Source organism: Phodopus roborovskii, unplaced genomic scaffold (genome assembly GCF_943737965.1).
Source record: "Phodopus roborovskii unplaced genomic scaffold, PHOROB, whole genome shotgun sequence".
Lineage (NCBI taxonomy): Eukaryota > Metazoa > Chordata > Mammalia > Rodentia > Cricetidae > Phodopus > Phodopus roborovskii.
In genome coordinates, this window is record NW_026126407.1 from 12,198,964 (window position 1) to 12,216,369 (window position 17,406).

General features: G+C 50.2%; 1 protein-coding gene and 1 pseudogene across 1 annotated transcript; one reads left to right on the forward strand and one right to left on the reverse strand.

Moving 5' to 3' along the window:
• Positions 1-3,092: 3,092 nt before the first annotated feature.
• On the reverse strand, positions 3,093-3,192 carry LOC127219914 (uncharacterized; annotated as a pseudogene).
• Positions 3,193-4,668: 1,476 nt separating this feature from the next.
• On the forward strand, positions 4,669-16,244 carry Gucy2d (guanylate cyclase 2D, retinal). Its single transcript, XM_051180296.1, has 18 exons — positions 4,669-5,398; positions 5,482-5,786; positions 7,049-7,400; positions 7,671-7,755; positions 7,976-8,078; positions 8,418-8,519; positions 9,954-10,034; positions 11,261-11,467; positions 11,593-11,749; positions 12,172-12,321; positions 13,547-13,695; positions 14,231-14,394; positions 14,481-14,673; positions 15,034-15,208; positions 15,445-15,543; positions 15,659-15,753; positions 15,886-15,971; positions 16,140-16,244. The coding sequence occupies exons 1-18, from the start codon at positions 4,669-4,671 to the stop codon at positions 16,231-16,233; spliced, it is 3,327 nt and encodes a 1,108-aa protein (XP_051036253.1). The 3' UTR covers positions 16,234-16,244.
• Positions 16,245-17,406: the final 1,162 nt, after the last annotated feature.

Here is a 17,406-nt window from a genome sequence, read left to right on the forward strand (position 1 = left end):
GTCTCAGTCGATCTAACCGAGAAAAATCCTTAACAATTGATGCAAAACCCCAATGCTAGAAAAATAAAGAAGATATACTGCACCTGAGGAATATAATCTTAGATTAACCTCCAGCTTCCACACACATCTTTGAACACACACACACAAACACACACACAGGCTGCTAACGGTAGTCATTTGGGAAAGGCTTTTGTTTTTACTTTCAATTTTTGCATGTTTTGATTTGTACCCCATGCCTCCGTTCTTAATGTTATGTGAGTTTTTTTTTTTTTCAGTTAAAGGGACATGATATATATTTTTGTTCCTTCCTCACTATTTTGTAACCACTATAAGCTGTTGTAGAATGGTCTTGGCCTCTATTTTAACATCAGTTTTTCTGATTCAGTCTGAATCATTCATTTAGTTTTTAGAATCAGATTTATTACCTCCGTCTCTGGTCTGCTACTCTGAAATTCAAGACAAATTTCTTTCTTTCAAAAGTTGCTTGGGTGTTATAGCTCAGAACCAGAGTGTTTGCATGCAAAGCCCTGGGCTTAATTTCCAACGCGCACGCGCGCGCACACACACACACACACACACACACACACACACACACACGCAAGCACATGCACGCACACACATTGTTTTGCCTCTCTTAAAGAGGAATTTTTTCCTTATCTGCTGCCACAGCAATTCCACAAATAGAAAGGAATTCCTTCTGTGAACTCCACCGTGGCTCTAAGAGAATCAGAGGGGCTGAGAAGCAAGCAGCCTTTTCCTTTTCCTTCTATAGAAAAAGAAACCCAGACCGTCTTATGCGCCTCCTGGGGCAGCTGAGGCTATTTATAGTCTTTGGATTTAATTATAATTCTGCCCTCTGGTAACTTGGCTGGCTGCTACTTTAAGCTCCACCCTTCCTATAAGAGGACCGGTTTTGTTTCTACACATTACAGATTGAATACACATTAGCAGATAGCAGATAAGGAACATAAACACGGTGGATCAGTGTGGTGGCTACATGGTCACCTTGGAATGAGGACCAGGATAGATTTAAATATTCTACTCCTTGAACATAAGATAGTGTAACAAGTATAAACAAAATTAAAACCCACCATGCCATCTCTTCAAGCAATTAAAAATAGAATCACTGCATTATGAGCTACCATGTGGGTGCTAGGAATTGAACCTAGGTCCTCTGGAAGAACAGCCAGTGCTCTTAACCACTGAACCATCTTTCCAATAACTAAGCTGTGAATGAATAAATGAATGATGGCTTGTCCAAGTTTGCTCATCCACAAACAGAAGTTAGCTTCTCTTAATAAAGGAACTGTTTTCTTTCCTTGCTACCGTGACAAAGTCCATGACAAAGGCAAGCAACTTAAAAAGGAGGCGTTTGCTTTGGCTGACAGTTTAAGGTCACAGGTCCATTCTGCTGCAGAAGGCTTGGCAATAGGAGCATAAGCTGGCTGGTTCCACTACTTCAGCAACTCTGTAGCGGGAGCTGAACTTGGTGTTCAGCCCCTCTTCCTTTTACTCAGAACAAGGACTCCAGCGCAATCAGGGTGGATCTTCCTTCCTAATTAAATCATTCCAGAAACTTCCTCAGAGACCCATCCTAGGTGTGTTTCTGCAGTGATTTTTATCTCATCAAATTAGCTGTCATGGAAAGATACTGGAAAACGGACTTGTTCTGTCTGCCACTGTGAAACTGTAAACAGCAAATATAGGTCCATGTTTCGGTATGGTCTCAAGAGTATTTTTCCAATCTGATGGGTGTGAATGGTGTGAATCGTTTAATTTTTCATCTTGGTTATTAGAGAGGTTGAGCATTTTCTCTTAAGCTTTTCTACTGGTGTGCCTACTCTTATCCTTTGTCCATTTTAAAACTAGGATGTTTGTCTTTTATATGGGTATAGATATTTGGATGAGTATAAATGTAGAAAAGGAGAGATATACAGATACCAACTTTTGTTAGTTGTTTTTTCTTCCTTCCATGCCCCTCCCTCTCTCCCTTCTTTCTTCATTTCTCTCTCTCTCCCTTTCTTTCTTTTCTTCTTTCTGTTTATTTACTTATGACAGCGTCTCATGAACCCCATGCTCTGTCTTACATGGTGCTGGGGACTGAACCCAGGGCTATGTGCATGCTAGGCAAGCTCTCTGTCACCTGAGCTGCACCCCTAGCAATTTGCTTGTATCTGTGAAGATTTACCAGTCAGTGGCTCATGTTTTCTTTGTGGTATGTTTCTGCTTAAAGCCAGGCAATCTAAAAACCTATTAATCATTTATCCCTAGTATACGAATGGACTTTGGGAGCCCATTCCACAAAGAAGGATACTGTCTCAACCTAGACACACGGAATGTGGCAGACTTTGATGATCCCCCATGGAAGGCCTCACCCCTCCCTGGGGAGCAGAAAGGGGATGGGTTGGTGGGGGGCAGGGGAGGATGGGAGGGAGAGGGAACTGGGATTGATATGTAAAACAAGACTGTTTCTAATTTAAATTAAAAAAGAGGGGAAACCCTATTCATCTTTACCTGTATAATTTGGACTTTATCGTGTATAATAAATCCTTAGGCATACTCGTGTTAGCATCTTCTACCAACCTTTTATTCAGAGATAACTGCAAACTTATGAAACATTATAAAAATAGCAAAGAATTTACTCATGCTCTCTATCCTGATTCCCCTGTGTCTTTTGGAGCATGCGTGTGTGGAGTATGTACATATGTGCTTGTGTGCACTTGGTACACCAGTCTGTGCATACCCAGAGATTAACACTGATTTCTCCATCTCTCCCCACCTTATTTTTTTTAAATTATAACACAATTGCATCATTTCCCCCTTCTCTTTCCTCCCTCCAACCTCTCCTATGCACGTGTCCTCCTTGCTCTCTCAAATTCATGGCCTCTTTTTCCTTAATTGTTTATATATGCACCCTAACTATATAAATACAATTCTCAGTTCGTACAATGTTACCTGTATGTATATGACCTCAGATAGCAATTGGAGGGCTCTTTCCTGGGGAAGACCATTTCTCCTGTTCTCAGCACTTTGCCACTGCCCATAGTTCTTTAGTAGGGAAGAGGCCCTTGAGCTTGCCCCCTTCCATGTCATAAAATTATGGAAACCTCATGAGTGTGTGTGTCATCCTTTCAAAGAGGCCAGGCTGATCCTGTCTGTATAGTTCCAATTTTAGTATATGTGCTGCACCACTCTGTCATATTAAATCTTATTTATTGATTGATTGATTGATTGATTGATTGATTGATTGATGGTCTTGGCTGAGCTAGAACTCACTCTGTAGACCAAGCTGACCTAGACCTCAAAGAGATCCATCTGTCTCTGCCTCTCAGGTGCTGTGATTAAAGGTATTCACCAGCACTGCCTGGCTTAATCTTATGTTATTATTTTACGTGTATGGGTGTTTTGCCTGCATATATGCCTGTGTACCTGCCTTCAGAGGCCAGAAAAGGGCATTGGATCTTCTGGAATTGGGGTTACAGAAAGTTGTGAGGTACCATGTAGGTGTTGGGAATCAAACCTGGGTCCTCTGGAAGGCATGGTGTCCTCTAACTCCATTAATACTCATTTTTATTACATTTATTCATTGATTTTGAGATTGTAAGTATACCACAGTGTGTGTGTGTGTGTGTGTGTGTGTATGTGTGTTTGTATGTGGATGAGTATGTGTTTTCGTGTATGCGTGTGCATGTGGATGCCAGAGGTTCTTTTGTTTGGTCCAAGACATACTTCACTATGTAGCCAGACTGGCCTCAAAGTCTCTCACATCTACCTCCTGAGTGCTGAGATTACAGCTCCCACTACACCCGACTGATGCGGATATTCTTGTAGCTTCTTTTTTTTTTTTTTTTTTTTTTTTTTTTCCTTTCTGAGACAAGGTTTCTTTATGTAACACCCCTGGCTGTCCTGGAACTCCCTCTGTAGAGCAGGCTGGCCTTGAACTCAGAGATCTGATTGCCTCTGCATCCCAAATGCTGGGATTTAAGGTGTGCCCACCACTGCCTAGGATGATTCTGATCTGATTCAAAATTTGCAGACACAACTGAAAAATATGAAGTTTTAATTTTCACGTGTAAGCCTAAAACCTGTCAGTGAATTTGCACGCGGTACAGGCCCGATTCTATTACTTTTCCTCCGTATGTGTTTAGCTAAGCAGCTCTGACTCTGAAAGCAGGGCAGATAGATCCCACCCAAGAGAGGAGCAGGAGGGACTGTCACCCTCCATCAGCCCGCCCCTCCCTGCTTGATTAAAAGATTCTAATCGGCTTGGGAAGATTAAGGGTTGCAGCGGGCTGTTCCCACACTCCCCCCCGCCCTGGGCTGGGCTGCCAGGGGAGACCGAAGGGGCATCGACCCTGTGACCCCTTAGCCAGGCCCCAGCCCAGGACTTGCCGGTAAGTAGTACATGAGCCATTCGGTGGGCTCGGGTCCTGCGTGAGGGCGTGGGAATATCCCCACCGGACCTGAGGCTGAACAAGCTGGGACAAGCGGGCCAAGCCAAAGAGGCCTTGGGGCAGCGTGCTGCACCCATCTAGTCTCCAAGTGTGTGGAAGCCTAGATACCCTTGGGGCTGGGAGGGATTTGAAAAACCGGCGTGAGCGGAGAACCCTAAGGAAGAGCTGGGGGTCTCAACTCTCCACTTGTTCGCTGCGTCCACAGAAGAGGGCAATGACCGCGTGGCCCCTGCCTGCGGGTGGGCTTCCCGACGCCGGGCTCTGCGTCCCGGTGCGGCAGCCCTCGTGCAGCCTTTCGAGGGTCCTGCGCTGGCCAGGGCCTCGGCTGCCCGGACTCCTGCTCCTGCTGCTGCTCCCGCCGCTTGCTGCCCTCTCGGCCGTGTTCAAAGTGGGGATCCTGGGCCCCTGGACTTGTGACCCCATCTTCGCCCGGGCACGCCCGGATCTGGCTGCTCGACTGGCCGCCAACCGCCTGAATCGTGACCTTGCCGTAGACGGCGGCCCCCGGTTCGAGGTTGCGCTGCTCACAGAGCCCTGCCTGACCCCGGGCTCTCTAGGGGCTGTGTCCTCTGCGCTGGCTCGAGTCTCTGGCCTGGTGGGTCCGGTAAACCCCGCAGCCTGCCGGCCAGCGGAGCTACTAGCCCAGGAGGCTGGAGTAGCGCTGGTACCCTGGGGCTGCCCAGGCACGCAGGCGGCTGGCACTACAGCCCCGGCGGTGACCCCCGCTGCAGATGCCCTCTACGTCCTCCTGAGAGCATTCCGCTGGGCGCGCGTGGCCCTCATCACCGCGCCCCAGGACCTGTGGGTGGAGGCGGGACGTGCGCTGTCCACAGCACTCAGGGCCCGGGGCTTGCCAATTGCCCTAGTAACCTCCATGGAGCCCTCGGACCTGTCTGGAGCTCGGGAAGCCCTCAGGAAGATCCGGGACGGACCTAGAGTTAGAGGTAGGCTCCCGTGTAGAGTGAGGGGAGAAGGGCGGGTCCTGCGGACAGAGGACAGCACAGCGAGCCAGCCTCTGTGTCCGCAGTAGTGATCATGGTGATGCACTCGGTGCTGCTGGGCGGCGAGGAGCAGCGCCACCTACTGGAAGCTGCAGAAGAGCTGGGCCTCGCTGATGGCTCTCTGGTCTTCCTGCCCTTCGACACGCTTCACTATGCGTTGTCTCCAGGCCCGGAGGCTCTAGCTGCACTTGTCAACAGCTCCCAGCTTCGCAGGGCTCACGATGCGGTGCTCACACTCACGCGCCACTGTCCTCCGGGAGGAAGCGTGCAGGACAGCCTGCGCAAGGCCCAAGAGCACCAAGAGCTGCCCCCTGACCTCAACCTGCAGCAGGTAGATAGAGAAGAGGGAAGAGAGCCAGGGAAGTGAGCAGAGAATAGACAAGGAGGGAAGGATGGAACCAGCAGGAAAGGGGTGGGGGGATGGGGAAGGGGGGCGTGGAGAAAGTGGGAAAGAGGAAAATGAGCCCAGTAGGAAAGGGGAGATGTAATCAATGGGAAAGAGGATGATGAAGCCAGTAGGAAAGGGAAGAGAGAAGCCAATGGGAAGGGGGTGGGTGGAGCCAACGGAGAGTGAGCTAGCCACAGCTGATCTGGAGTTTCCTGGATGTTGTATTATTTCTGGTTTTGCTTAGGGCATCCTCATTACTACGATTTACCCCCTGAGAGCAAGCAATGAGACCTCTCAAATCCAGCTCCAAGGAATAAATCCTAAATTTCCACATCTTTTTTTAGTTTGCTTCAAAGCAGCACCTCGAGAACATACATAACAAGCAGCTGGTGTTCCGGGAAAGAGAGGGGATGCAGATTCACCCTTCACACCTAGTCAGAGACATTTCCTCTGGGGCCTCGGCTTGGCTTTGCTCTCTGGTCACACCGGTGCTCTTAACTATGTGGGGCAGCAGCTCCCATAATCAGACCCAAAGACAGTTTCCAACACCCAGGTAGTAATCAGAATTCCTTAATCTCCATGATCCCAATTCAGACCATCTAATTCCATCTCAGGCACATGGAAGTCTAGAAGCTACTGAGGTGGAAGGGAAGCTAGGTATCAATAGGGAGAAAATTAGCAATCAAGAAGGCCATACTCATGCCAGGACTGGCGACATGGATTTGTAATCTCAGGTACTCAGAAGGCTGAGGAAGGATAGAAAGAGCTAAAGAGCAAATTCAAGGCAAGTCTGGTCAATTTAGGAGCCTGTCTCAAAAAACAAGAGATGGGCTGGGCAGTGGTGGCTCACACCTTTAATCCCAGCACTTGGGAGGCAGAGGCAGGTGGATCTCTGTCAGTTCAAGGCCAGCCTGGTCTACAAAGCTAGTTCCAGGACAGGTTCCAAAGCAATACAGAGAAACCCTGTCTTGAAAAACAAAAGTCTAGGCTATGGAAAGTCACTGAACTGATGAGAAGAACCTAATTCCTGAGAGGAGTACCCTCGATGCCAACAAAGAGGCGGACAGGGAGCCTTCGCCTAGGAGGGCCGATGAAGGAACAGGCATTCCAGAGAATTCTCACCTGTTTATGGTCTCTGAGTCCTCACTCCTCCCTGCTCTCCTCTCCTCCCCTCCCCTCCTCCCCTCTCCTCTTCTCTCCTCTAGGTCTCTCCACTGTTTGGAACCATCTACGATGCTGTCTTCCTGTTGGCTGGGGGAGTGACAAGAGCCAGAGCAGCTGTGGGTGGTGGCTGGGTGTCAGGTGCATCTGTGGCCCGCCAAGTTCAGGAAGCCCAAGTCTCTGGCTTTTGTGGGGTCCTGGGAAGAACCGAGGAACCCTCCTTTGTGCTGCTGGACACAGATGCGTCTGGAGACCGGCTCCTGGCCACACACCTGCTGGATCCCATCCGAGGCTCTATGCGCTCAGCTGGGACCCCTGTGCACTTTCCTCGAGGTGGACCTGCGCCTGGGCCGGATCCTTCCTGCTGGTTCGAGCCAGGCGTGATCTGCAACGGAGGTGAGGGGAGCACCCTCAGGCTCACACGGAAACAGTCAGCCTGGGCAATCCACAAATGTATGAGAGAGAGGGAACCCCGTTATTTTCCCAGGTCCTCCTTCAGCCTATGGCTTGCTCAGGGCTTCTCTCAAGGATTTCCAAAGCCCTTGAGAACCCTGTAGCATCTCCAGACTCCCCCTTTGAGGAATCTGAGAGCTTTCACACAGCTCACGAGCCCTTAAGGGGTCCTTCTCCTTCCAAGACCAAGTGTCCCCCTCTTTGTCCCTTCAGGGGTGGAGCCAGGCCTGGTCTTTGTTGGCTTCCTACTGGTGATAGGAGTGGCACTGATTGGAGCCTTCCTGGCTCATTACTTGAGGTGAGTAAGGGGAGTAAAATTGTACCACAAAGACAGGAGGTGAGGTCCGCAGGAGGGGGAAACTCTTTTGGGGGGAGGGACAAAGGGGTCCAGGGAGTTGGCAGAATTTTTAGGGAATAGCTATATTCCAGAACACTTCCTGGAGCTAATGCCACCCCTCTGCTCTATCCCCTGCTGGCCTCTTATGGAATTTGTGGGGATGACCACCTTCCCTCACCAGGCACAAGCTGTTACACATGCAAATGGTGTCCGGCCCCAACAAGATCATCCTGACTCTGGAAGACGTTACCTTCCTCCACCCACAGGGGGGCAGCTCTCGGAAGGTCAGGAAAGCAGGGAGCCAGGGACCACCTGTCCCTTCCCTGAGCCAGCTGTCCCCACAGCTCCCATGTGAGAAACTTAGCTTCTGGCCCAGCTTTGTCCTTGGGAATCAGAAGCCTCATCTATGCAATAGGGGTGACAGTCCTGTCTTGGGCTGGTGTGAAGATCCAACTAAAAAAATGAGTATTTGTTTTGTAAACTGTAAAGGGTGGTGTACTGGGTACCATTTCCACCAGGCCTGCAGATTCCTTTCCCTCCTCTCTTTCACCCACAGAACTCAGCCTCAGCTGAGGACTTTAGCCCCAGAATATATTCTGATATGTATTAACCTCTGTCCTCAGGTGGCCCAGGGCAGCAGATCGAGTCTGGCTACCCGAAGCACATCAGACATCCGCAGTGTCCCCAGCCAGCCCCCAGAGAGCACCAACATTGGCCTCTACGAGGTGAGCTAATCCCCAGTTAGGCTGACTGGTACTCCAGGAGGGGAAGGAAAGGAAGAATGTGGAAAGGAAGAATGAGGAAAAAACACTCCCAAGGGAGAGAGAGAAGAGGTCAAGTCGAATCCTGCAAGCTCCAGGCAGGGAGGTGAAGCTGGGCAGAATCTAGGGGGAAATCCTTTCGCCACAAGATCCAGGTGAGGGCTCCCCAAAATCCAAACTCTTGAGGCTGGGGGTGCTGTGGAGCATGGTGGGATCAGCATGCATGCTGGTGTAGACAGTGAGGTCGGTGCCTCCTCCACTCGGAGTCCTTGACCCCGCTCCTTCAATGTTTTCAACCAGTTCTGGTCAGACTCACAAACACAAGCCCTCCATCAGAAAAGGAATACCAGAGAACACTAACAGCTGGGCCGGGACGTGTGAATGTGGCCGAGTGGGTGAAGATGCCAGGAAAGGTCTGGAGAATTCAGTTTGTCCAGAGGAGTGGTCTTGGAAAGAGCCTAAAAGTTCTTACTGGGTCACCTGAGACCACGGTGACCAGTTCTCAGAGATTCATTGTTGTTATTTTTTTAATAGTTTATTTATTTTTATTTTATGTGCATTGGTGTCTTGCCTGCATGTATGTATGTCTGTGTGAGGGTATCAGATCTTGGAGTTTCAGACAATTGTGAGCTGCCATGTGGGTGCTAGAAACTGAATCTGGAAGAACAATGGTGCTTTTAATCATTGAGCCGTCTCCCCAGTCCCATATATTGCTATTTTAAGCAAGTTGTTAGTTGCTTGGGACCATGCTCTGCCTATGCTAAGCCTTTCCTCTCTCCAGCCCTGCCAATTAAATGCAACACCCAATTTTTAATGGCCATTGAAATGTATCTCTATATTTACTTCCAAATGCTTATTAGGCATCAACACCAAATCCTCATGAATTTCTTCTACTTCATATCTCTTAGCAACAAGCAGGACCACTAATCTGATTTGCAAGGCCCAGGGCAAATTAAGAACAAAGGGCTCCTCGTTCATTCAGATGACAGCAGCAGACCACTGAACCCAGTGGCTGCACCACCGCATACCATGGACTGACCCCACAAGCCTCTGGAGGCAATGAGGCCAGGACCCAGAGGGATGACACCTCCCTCCACAGCTAGCTCACAATAAACCCTGCTGACTCTCATGACGAGGGCTGTGTATGCAACAGTTTGCTTGTGTGAATGTTGATGGGTATATCTGGGAGGTGAGGAGCACCATACATGACTTCATATCTTCCTCACCTGGGCTCTGACCCAGCCACCTGTGAAAACATACATTGAGCTGCTTGCATCTGATGGGCTCTGTCTTATGACAAATGTGCTTTGGGGCACTGGGCCAATGGCAATGCGAGAGCCCTAGAGCAGCTTGCATCTTGGGGCTTCAAGGACTCAATTCTTTAACCTTCTGCTACAGGGAGACTGGGTTTGGCTGAAGAAATTTCCAGGGGATCATCACATGGCTATCAGGCCAGCAACCAAGACAGCCTTCTCCAAGGTAAGCCATGATGGGAATTGGGTGGTTGTCAGTCTGCCCATTCCTGGCTTCTTTTTGTAGCAGGTTACAGGGGCAATTCCCAGGGTTTCCTTCCCCTCCGGAGGGGACTTCCTACCATATCTCATGATATTAGCTTTTTTTGTTTGAGGCTCTTATCACAACTTATATGTGACAAGTGACATGTTAATTTATCACAAAAGTTGTACATTCAGCTGTGATTTGGCTTATCTGCCTCCACCATGGATGGAAGCTGAATGAGGCTGGTACCATATTCCCAGCACCCAGCACAGGGTCTGGAATATCGGAGGCCAGTGGATTTGTGTTGAGTGAAATGATTTTTAAAAAAAAGTAAAAATGAGGACCCATTGAGATGGCTCAGTGGGCCAAGGTGCTTACTGACAAGTCTGACCACCTGGATCTGTTCCCCCAGAACACACACTAATGGAAAGAAAGAGCTGACTTCTGCAAAGTTTCCCTCTGATCTCCACACAGGCACTCACAATTACATATATGCAGATATGCACACACACATAAATAATAAATAAATAGACATTTTTCAAAGAAAGCATGTACATGGGTTTCCACTTCTGCGAGGACGCCTGTGTGATGTGGCCCCAGATGGACTGACATAGTGAGTAACATGGGCATTTGACAGGGAGGCAGGAGAACACTTATCCTGGCCCTCTGCCAAGCATCCTTGGTTTGCAGGAGGCAGCCTCTGGAGCTTGTGGTCACAGCTGTGAGGGACTTAAGTGGGTTGCCTCCATGGCTATGGACAAAGTCACCATTTGACACCAGGTGTTTAAAATGAAAACCAGCCCCTTAACTGGGCATGTGCCCCAGGGGTGATGAAAGGCAGCAGCATTTGGTCTGTCCGGTCCTTCACCAAAGACTGCCACATTATTCAGAGCGTCTCCCTGCACTGCTTTCCCTTAGAGCTTCACTTAGCCCTGTAGTGGACTTAGTCCCTCAGCTTTATAGTTAGCAAATCGGGACCTGACTGGGTCCCAATCCCCAGTCTTTTCATCCATAATTTTAATCTTAGCTATTCATAATCTGAACAGAACTATATAGAGAAGAAAGGTCTCCTACCCACAACTCTGTTTTACTTACCATTTCAGTCCTATATTCCCAGTTTGGATGCCCCAAACAGACACTGAATGGGGGGGGGGCGGCAGGAATGATTGGTGCTCTGTGCATGAACGGCCTGGGTTTCTGCCTTTCAGTTGCGGGAGCTTCGGCATGAGAATGTGGTCCTCTACCTGGGGATCTTCCTGGCCGGGACAACAGACAACCCTGCCGCCCCTGGAGAGGGCATCTTGGCTGTGGTCTCAGAACACTGTGCTCGGGGTTCCCTCCATGACCTCCTGGCCCAGAGAGACATAAAGCTGGACTGGATGTTCAAGTCTTCGCTCCTGCTGGACCTCATCAAGGTGTGTGTGTGTGTGTCTGTGTGTGTCTGTGTGTACCTGGGTGTGTGTTTGGGGGAGGTAGAGATACTCTGGCGGGGGCAGGGTTCAGGGGAACTGAGGTTGCCTCTTCCTCCACTCCTTCCAAGGGAATGAGATATCTGCACCATCGCGGTGTGGCCCACGGGAGGCTTAAGTCTCGGAACTGCGTGGTGGACGGGAGGTTCGTGCTCAAGGTGACAGACCATGGCCACGGGAGACTGCTGGAAGCGCAAAGGGTGTTACCTGAGCCTCCCCTTGCAGAGGGTATGAGTCCCCAGCTACCCCCCCCACCTCCTGCACTGGAGCATCCCCTAGGATCCACATAGTTGCCAAGTGCTTTTCCTTCCATCCCTTCCTCGCACTCTTCACATTCCAGATCCACTAACACACATCGGCTACAGAGAAGGTCTGTGGTTGGGGACTTATGGGCTTACTAGGGAGCACCTGAGCTCTGGGTCTGAGGATACGGTGTGATTTGCTGAAGGCTGGCTCTCAGAGGCGGAGTCTCCCTAGGCACTCCCTTCATGAGGGCAGGCTTTTCTCTGAAAGGCTTAGAGTCTCAAATAGTCTCTGCTCTGAGATATTTGAGGAGTTGCTGCTTTTATTACTATCAGTGAGGACGAGGGTCTGGTCCTTAAGGCCACCGCAGCCTCTCTCATGCCCACGCCCCTCTTCCTTGTCCATAGATCAGCTGTGGACAGCCCCAGAGCTGCTTCGGGACCCAGCCCTGGAGCGACGAGGAACACTAGCTGGCGATGTCTTCAGCCTGGGTATCATCATGCAGGAGGTCGTGTGCCGCAGCACCCCCTATGCCATGCTGGAGCTAACACCCGAGGGTAAGGTGACTTGGGGCCAGGAAGGCATCCTGCAGCTAAAACAGCCAGGCTACACCCAACCTGACTCTTTGATAATAAAGTGAAGCCCCGTGGTGAGACTTAGTTTTGTGGTGGCTTTCTTAGCACTGGGCTCTGAAGACAGAGGTGGGAAAGCCTAGTATGAGGCAGGTGTTTCAGGGCACAGATCTTAACAGCTCCTGTCCTGACCCTGGTTTCACCCTGCTCTCCCATCACATAGCCAAGTTCCTCTCTGATTCTGAGATCCTAGGAAAGCACAGGGGGACAAACAGAGGGATCAGAGGACAGTCCCATTGCATCCATATCCAAATGGCTCATTACCTGTAGGATTCTCACCCCGACCCTTACTTCTCTTATGTTTGCCTCTGTCACCTCTTATTGACATCCAGATTTCAGGGCCCTCTGGTTATGAATAGAGATGCCCATCCACATCACAACCCCTCAGCAACTGAAGCATTTATTTATTCATTTGTGTGTAGTGTATGTGTGTGTCCATGTGTGCAGACAGTTGTGTGGTTATATGTATGTGTATACAAATGGTGGCCAGGGACCATTGGTTAGCCAGCAAGCTCTAGGGAGCTTCCTGTGTCTGCCTTCCTAGTGCTAGGGTTACAGGTATATGTCACTATGTCTGACTTTTTAAAAGTTATTTTGTTGTGGCTCCTGGAGACCCAAGTTCAGGTCTTCTGGCTTGTATGCCAGGCACTTACTGACTGAGCCATCTCCTAAGGCCTCGAGGTGTTAATTTAAAAATTCCTAGCCAGGCGGGTGGTGGTGGTACACACCTTTAATCCCAGCACTCAGGAGGCTGTGAGGCAAGCAGATCTCTGTGAGTTCGAGGCCAGCCTGATCTACAGAGCGAGTTCCAGGATAGCCAAGGGTACACAGAGGAACTCTGTCTCGAAAAAAAACAAACAATCCTCTTTGGCTGGTTGGTAGAGTACTTACTTGCCTAGTGTACATAAAGCCCTGAGTTCAGTTCCTGGCACCTCAATATCTGGGCATAGTGTTACAAGCCTGTGGTCCCAGCACTTTCTTGGAAAGTAGAAGTAGAAGGGTTAGAAGTTCCGGGTCATCCTCAGCTACACAGCAAGCTGGAGACCAGCTTGGATCATGAGACCCTCTTTCAGGGCCCCCGTCTTAGGCTAGCATCAAAGGTGGGCTTTATTTGGGGTCGCCCACTTCTCACAGCTTCTTTTTCCTCTAGAAGTGATCCAGAGGGTACAGAACCCTCCTCCACTGTGTCGGCCCTTGGTGTCAATGGACCAGGCCCCCATGGAGTGCATCCAGCTGATGACACAGTGCTGGGCAGAGCAGCCAGAACTTCGTCCCTCTATGGACCATACCTTTGACCTGGTTAGGAGCTGGAATTGGGCAAGGACTGGGCTGGCCCCTGGGGTCCCAGATTCTTGCCAGTGTCTTGTTCCTGGGCAAGCAGGCTGGCAGGAACTTTGACATTTTGGGCCCTTTCCTAAGGATTAGCCTAAGGACTGCAAATTTGGTAGGGGAAGTTTAAAATGCAGATGAGGACTTGTGGAGGCCTTTGAAATGGGAAAGAGAATCCTGGGTGGGAGAAATAATTAAAAAAAAAAAACATTGCATAAGAACCAGATATATGCTTGTTTACTGAGGCAGCAGGAAATTCCTTAGCCTGAGTTAAATGCCTTGTCAATTCCAACTCAGAGCAGCTATCTGTGGGAACCCTCATTTTCCACACACCTCCTAATGATACCTGCAAATGTAGTGGCCAGGAGTCTGAGGATGCTTTATCAGTAGGAAGTAAACGAGAGGGTCAAGGGCCATGGCAACCAAAGTCTTGGGTTTTTTGTTTGTTTGTTTGTTTTTTGTTTTTTTGTTTTTGTTTTTTTTAATTAGCTTTCTCCTCTCCTAGTTCAAGAGCATCAACAAGGGCCGGAAGACGAACATCATCGACTCCATGCTTCGGATGCTGGAACAGTACTCCAGCAACCTGGAAGACCTCATCCGAGAGCGCACAGAGGAGTTAGAGCAGGAGAAGCAGAAGACAGACAGGCTGCTCACACAGATGCTGCCTCCGTGGGTGCCTGTGTGGAGAGGAGTGTGGGGAGAGAGTGGCCAGCCTGCCGTAGCCTCCAGGTGACCCTGCTGCTTGCCATTCCTAGGTCTGTGGCTGAGGCCCTGAAGATGGGGTCGTCTGTGGAGCCCGAGTACTTTGAAGAGGTGACACTGTACTTCAGTGACATCGTGGGCTTCACCACCATTTCCGCCATGAGTGAGCCCATTGAGGTGGTAGACCTGCTTAATGACCTCTATACACTCTTTGACGCCATCATTGGTGCCCACGATGTCTATAAGGTGGAGTGTGCGGGAGATAAAACCTCCTGCCCTTTGGTTTGGTCTTGTTTTTTATGTATAGCTGGGTGTCTTAGAACGAGCTGTGTAGACCAGGCTGGCCTCAGACTTGTAGCAATCCTCCTGCCTCTGCCTCCCGATTTCTGGGTTTAAAGCAAGTGCTGGCGTTGCCTGACTCGGGCTTTCAGTTTAAATGAAGTAGTTTCTCACCTGCCTCAGGACACCTTCCTGTCACTGATCTCTTCTTTCAGGCCCCAGTGCAACTCCCAGCTTCAACGTTGGCTTCCCCGGGATATCTGTTTTCAAACCTCGGGACAAGTGATACTGATGTGACTACTGAACAGATACTACTCTTTCCTCCAGGTAGAAACAATTGGAGATGCCTATATGGTGGCCTCAGGGCTGCCACAAAGGAATGGGCAGCGGCATGCTGCAGAGATTGCCAACATGTCACTGGACATCCTCAGTGCCGTAGGGTCTTTCCGCATGCGCCATATGCCTGAGGTCCCAGTGCGCATCCGCATTGGCCTGCACTCAGGTGACTGCTCATCCCTCCGCGCTGGTGGGCGCCAGGTTTCACCTATGGAAGGCAAACCCTCGGTAGGGGTGGGGTGGGGTGGGGATTGCCTTGAATGTTTTTATTGGGGGAGTTGGTAGACAGCATGGGTGCTTGCTAAGGTCTCTCAGGGCCCTTTGTGCAGCCTAGCTGCTGGGCAATGTCAGCTTCAACCTAGCCTCTGCCTGCCTGCCCTCTGACCTGCCATACTTCCCCAGGCCCGTGTGTGGCTGGTGTGGTTGGCCTCACCATGCCTCGGTACTGCCTGTTTGGGGACACAGTCAATACAGCATCACGAATGGAGTCCACCGGACTGCGTGAGTGCAACAAAGGAGAGCTCGGGCAGGTGGAGAGAGCTGGAGGTGGGGCGGGTGGCCCAGGATGGGGACATGAGGTGAACCCTGAGATCATGGTGTTCCCTCCCTGCCTCAGCTTACCGCATCCATGTGAACATGAGCACGGTTCGGATTCTTAGTGCTTTGGACCAGGGCTTCCAGATGGAGCGGCGAGGCCGCACAGAGCTGAAGGTGAGTCTGGACTACACTCTGCTGCTTTGTGGGTGTCCTTACAGATGTAGACTCTCCAGGTTTCACCTAGACCTAAAGATTCTCCATCCCTCACCCTGGTCTGCCTATGTCTCCCCTCTTGTGTTTCCCCAGGGCAAAGGTGCTGAGGACACGTACTGGCTTGTGGGCAGAGTTGGTTTCAACAAGCCCATTCCCAAACCACCAGATCTGCAACCAGGGTGAGTGGCTGGCTTAAACCTATGGTGACAGCTTCTCTATGGGCCCTTTGTGTCTTCCCCCTTTCCACCTTCCACACCAAGTCTCAGCCATACAAGCAGCAATAATCCACGACCTGACCTCCCTCACCCCGAATTCTCTTCTCTGAGGCTGCAGTCTCCTTCCTGCAGGGCCAGCAACCATGGCATCAGCCTGCAGGAGATTCCCCCAGAGAGGCGCAGGAAGCTGGAGAAAGCCAGGCCAGGCCAGTTCACTGGGAAGTGAAGCTCCCTGGGGACAGGTACTGTGTCGTCCCTCATCCTCAGGGACCACTCAGTTCGGGGGTAGGGGAGTACTTCCTAGGAGTCAGGCAAAACTAGGTAGGAGTTGACTGCAGGATATCCCACCCAAGCCAAGTGGCCCTATTCCTTTCTGATTTAGGGGGCAGGGTCTGATTCCTTAGCCCAGAAGAGAGATTTCTCTTAGAGGAAGCAACAACATTGGGCATACTGGTTTGGTATTTCCCCCCAGAGCTTTCCCTGAACATAAACCAGGCCTCTCCGAGAGGCTGCTTAAACTATATACTGCACAAGAACAGGATTCTGGGGATAGCATTTGTGAGGTTGTGTTAGCAGATTTGTCAGAGCCAAAGGTCTCTCCATGGGCTCATGCAGTGATCTCTAGGCCATGATCCTAGATACACATGTTTCTCCCTTTCTGAGACAGCTGTTATTCCTTCAGGACTATTCTGCAAGATCCTTCCTGAAGTTGCTGCCATATGTCCAACTGATGCTGGCTGACGTCAGCTTATATGGTCCCCAGCTCCAAGGACCCTGAGCTCATTGGGGGTTGCAGAAGTGGAGGTGCTCCACTCTCGCCCGGAAGTGAAGATCTGGGATCAGAAACGCCAAGGGACATGGAGGCCTCATGCTCTACTAGGAAAGAGCTCATCATGTGGCCTGAAAAGACCAGGGCTTCTGTTTAGCATCCATCCTGTTCCCTCTCCATCACTCACTGGTCAGAAACTGTTTCCTTCTCTCTCTAATGGGCAGATCCAAATCACTTGCCCAAGTGCAGAGAAAAGCCTGCTTTGATGCTCTGGGGGAGGAAAACTAGCTGCACCCAAACTTGGCTAACAAGAATGGCAGATGAATAGTTTACTATCTGCTTAGCTAGGTGTTGGTGAATTGATAGGCAGGGGAAAAAATCTTTTCTCCTGAGATCTTTGGGACAAATGTCCACATCTAGTCCTGGCAAGTCACACGCTGCAGTTTCCTCTGTGGAACTCTGAGGTGCTGCCCCTGGGTTTTGGCATGTTTCACTCCTGCTATCTCTATCATTGGCACAGTTTCTGGAGGATGTTGTCAGCAGACACCCACTAGGTAGTGAGTGTCCAGGAGATGGTGTTGGCAGAATCTGAAAGAGATGAAATTAAGTACTCACTAAGAGAGGCACAGC